This window comes from Priapulus caudatus, unplaced genomic scaffold (assembly GCF_000485595.1).
Source record: "Priapulus caudatus unplaced genomic scaffold, Priapulus_caudatus-5.0.1 Scaffold951, whole genome shotgun sequence".
NCBI lineage: Eukaryota > Metazoa > Priapulida > Priapulimorpha > Priapulimorphida > Priapulidae > Priapulus > Priapulus caudatus.
In genome coordinates this window covers 116,395-120,795 of record NW_014578012.1, presented here as the reverse complement: position 1 = coordinate 120,795, position 4,401 = coordinate 116,395, and the positions used below count along the sequence as shown (strand labels likewise).

Genomic DNA, 4,401 nt, shown 5'->3' with positions numbered 1-4,401 from the left:
AGACAACGCGCAGTGAAATGGGAGGAACTAGAGTTTATTTTGTCATAAGGTAGTATGATTATGCATGCCACAAAGTATTTGCTAGTCTAGTACTGGAGAAATTAGCTTTTGGATGCGCATTGTGAGCCGTTAATTGGGGAAAAAATAGTTAAATGGATAAAGATAGAAAAATACAGAAAACAGGTAAATAATAAAAAATCTGATGGGATTTGATCCAACGACCTTTGAGCCATGATGCCTGTGCTCAGTGTGCTGTAGGCATTCGGCTATCCAGGCTTATTGGCTTTCTAGATTATGGATGTGACATGAATATGAGAACACTGTGACATCATTGAGGCAGTTCAGGAATCCATGTTTAACCCTCCTCTTGAGGGTCAAAAGGTTATCAGACACTTACTCTTCGCACGTCAGTGGAAAGCACATTTCATGCTCCTTTCAATAAAGTGATGAAAATGGTAGGTCAGCGCTGAAACCAACAAGTTTTTCACTGTGTCCGTTAGACCATGTCCTCAGAAAATGTCTGATATCTGACCTTTCCCCCACTGCCCTTTGACCTGCGACCTCCAATTTTGCACTGGTGATGGGTTTTCTGCCCATCACACTATACACCAAATATTAAAAGCATAGGTCGAGCCGTAGTGCTACAGTGGACTAACCCCCTACTGTAGCATTTACTGTGAAAGCAGCTGCAGGGCCTCAGGGTTACAGAAACGGAGATAGGCACCGCCCTATGCGCCTGTAGCTATACGCTATGCGTATAAAGGCGCGGGAAGGATTTAAGGTCGAGCCGTTAAGATTTGTGCTGCAATTCCTTATTTCCTCTTATACCTTAAGTTAAGGGGGAAATATTCACCCTCCGTTTACACATCTTGACCTTTGACCCTTGACCCCCAAATTTGTCATCCTGAGTCCTTTTCACGATCCCCCCCGACGTCCCAAATATCGTGACCGTACGTCGAGCGGTTAAGATTTGTGCCCAACTGTTGACACGCGGACGGACGGACGGACGGACAATCATGCGATTCTACAAGCTGCATCTGACTTCGTCAGATGAGCTAATAAATCGTGACACTGGTAAAATACGAGCAGATGTATGCTGTAGATTGAATAATCATTTCATATGCACTACTTCATACACAAAGCGATTTGTTAGGGTTTGTTACATACATGCAACCAGCGTGCATCAAGTTATTAATTTAAAAAACTGCACATCTGTGAAAAATTTCTAGAGCTGTAGTTGACGGGGAAAGGAATAAAGGAAGGATAGCAGAAAATGCTTAGTGGGTTAGAGAGAGAGAGAGAGAGAGAGAGAGAGATCAGAACACCTGCCGTCAGGTGAGCGCTGTCGCTCTGCGGCACTTGTTTAGAAAAGGAGTCGGGCATAAAGGACTTTACACGAGTAGTACAAACCAATTTAGAACGCTGTGGCTATATGCCCGGCAGCCGGGCACGGTCTTCGATTTCCTAAATGCCCGGCAGTTCCTAACCCTAAGCCTTGTTTACTTGAGATAACGCTGAAAATTAAAAACTGCCGGGCATTTAGGAAATCGAAGACCGTGCCAGGCAGCCGTCAGATATATGCCGGCTGCCGTCAGATATATGCCGGCTGCCGGGCATATAGCCACTCTGAATTTAGAAATGGGGTTCAGGGCACTGAAAATATGTGAATATTTACAAAAATATTAAAATGTTGCTTTGCATAACAGTTGAAGGAATTTGTACCACTTTCCCCTGCCTTTCTCCCTATCCCTTATCTCCGTCTTTCACCTCAAAACACTTCTACCTCCCACTTCTCATCCATTACCCCCTCCTTCACTCTCCACCATTCCTCTACCCTCCGACTCTTTAGGGCATTTATTAGCATTAGCAAAATGAGCGTAGCTGCAAGTTGTTAACTCATGGATGATTGAATAATTTTGTCGGATCTCTATAGTTCACATGCTAATAAAGTTTATCTCAGTTAGATCCAAATTAAGTTAAAAAGAAGTTTAAATAACTTACACTGACGAAATTTTCGTCCATCTCTCTGATAGACTTCCTCAGGACTGGTAATTTGGATCTAACTGAGATAAACTTTATTAGCATGACGTAAACTCATGGTTGTTGTTTTTTTAAATTTCAAGTGTCATTCATATATTAATATTTTATTTTATTTTTTTATGTACTTACAATGAAAATTGTTGTGACAAGTACGTAGTAACCAAAATAATAATTCTAATTAATGAAATATAATAAGTACTGTTGATTCTTTTGTTTACTAATTCTAGTACCCAGTGTGGTGAGAAGAGGATCAAGTTTGCATACCACATACTCTGTAGCCCATGCACAAAAACCAGTAACCAATGTGCAAAATGTGCACAGAAGACTGGAATTATTGGAAAGTATGTTGATTCTCTAAGATTGCATTTAAAATTACAGTATGTATATCACTCACAGAATAATTGGCATATGCTAACAAGTTAATACCATATTGTTGCTCTACATTGTATACTATAGAACACGTGTATGTATGTTTACATATATTTTTAAAGAGCTGTGCTGCCTGGACAAACGCCTGAAGAACAGATGGAGAAGACGATTTTGGATAAAAAAATGAAAGAGCTTCCAGAACGGCAAAGAAGTACGTTTGGTTTAAAAAAAAAACATGAAATATTACAAGATCAATGTATGACAATAAGTCTATCCGTAGTAATTTAATTCACTTTAAATGGAAATGTGTTGTCCTGTTAAATAGGCTCTCCAAAACCACGTTCACTTTTACAGGATCCATTTTAAGGAACGGCGGCCCACAGCTACAGGATCATGATGATGACGAGCTTGATGAACATTTGAATGACAGCACTTCAAGTGATAGTTGAATAGCTACTAGCTAATCAAGCTAAACAGCTAAACACTAATTTATCCATGACTGACAGTTATCAATGAAGTTCTGTTATGTCTATAAGACTTATTTAAAGGCTACAACTTTATTCCAGCATATGTAGCGGTAGCAGGCCCTTGATACCTCACTCCACGTCAGTTGTAGTCATGGTAGGTAACAACGATAGGATCCTTGGTCATGTGTTATAAGATGACATGTGAGTAACTTAGGTGAGTGAAGAGTTGGAACAACATAGAAAATGGAACTGACACCTAATAATATCAAGAGTACACTATAAGCAGATTTGTTTATCATGTCATACTGGACAGCGTGAATGAATTTTCTGGTTGTCACACTCAACAAATCGGGTGAAGATAGTATACCTATCTTAGTGAACTAATGTAAAAAGTATTTTTTCCTTATTTTGGTGCGGTGCATTTTCAATGTGAATAAATAAATTTGTGAAATTAATGTTCTGGTTCATTACTTGATGGTGTAAATTATAATTGACAGAAAACAAATTAGGAACAAGATTTAAACATAACAGATTTAATGTAACAGGCATTGATGAACAGCTAGGTATAAAAGTAATGAGCAAACAAAACATACACGGAGATCAGTTCCGATTTGATGAGGTCTTGTGCGATGTGCAAGGGAAAATGTAGAAGCCACTACGTACATCGCTTAACAAACAATAACAACGTTGAATATAATATGCACTCTAGGCGTTGGAGTACTTGTCACTAACAAGTAACTTCCATGGAGTAGAGAAATTTATAAATTGTCTTTTTTTGAAGTGGCTGTGCTAGTTGATGCATCTTCTTTTGCCGGGAACTGGGATTTGCAGTGGGAGGCAGCAACATTCCAGAGCTGAGGCTGCTGCCCACTCTTAACTATGTTCCACGCATGGAGGTTCTCACTGCAAGTGCGAATTCAATGCTTATAGATGTCTGTTAATATGTTTTCTACATTCACAAAATGCTTAATTAGTTTATGGGCTTACACACATGAACACATTTACATTTAATGAACATCTCGATTTATTACATTATACATGGAGCATGTTCACATAAACTTTGTTCTATGATACTTCCTTTGAAACCATTATATAAATTGCCCATGCTACTGAAAAAATATCTGGCAATAAGACCTGACCAAAACCCACCTAATTTCAAAATTTGCCCAAGAGGCAGGCAGTATTTAACAGTACTTACTTGAGTCCATCGATTAAAGGCAGAGTGTTTGGGAAGAGCTCGCACAATGTACTGAAGCCTGGCAGGCAAACGAATGTAATGAACCCGATCTGGTCACTGGGCATCGAGTCTGACTTTGATCGGTCCATTAATGATATCACCTTGTGCCCAGCAGCCTTTTCCTTATCGCCCTGTCGAACACGTACAAATATAGCACACTCGAACAAAGACTGTCCTCCTGGTTTGGTAAATTATATGATCCTCTAATATTACTGTAAAGCAGTTGCGCATATTTTATCCATATTTCGTCATATTATATCAAGAGCTAATAATACCTAGAGTGTACAA

General features: G+C 39.2%; 1 protein-coding gene and 1 long non-coding RNA gene across 2 annotated transcripts; one reads left to right on the top strand and one right to left on the bottom strand.

Moving 5' to 3' along the window:
* Nucleotides 1–2,267: 2,267 nt before the first annotated feature.
* Nucleotides 2,268–3,331, top strand: LOC106814610 (uncharacterized protein C9orf85 homolog; the record flags this gene model as incomplete). The annotated part of the gene is given in 3 exon segments (XM_014818945.1): nt 2,268–2,381; nt 2,532–2,620; nt 2,764–3,331. Coding segments are annotated over 3 exon segments (298 nt in total), but the record flags the coding sequence as incomplete, so codon positions are not given.
* A 62-nt stretch (nt 3,332–3,393) lies between these two features.
* On the bottom strand, nt 3,394–4,282 carry LOC106814611. The gene is made up of 2 exons (XR_001394631.1): nt 4,075–4,282; nt 3,394–3,779 (listed from the first exon to the last, which is right to left on the bottom strand). It is a non-coding gene; the product is annotated as an uncharacterized LOC106814611 (long non-coding RNA).
* Between the last annotated feature and the right edge of the window lie 119 nt (nt 4,283–4,401).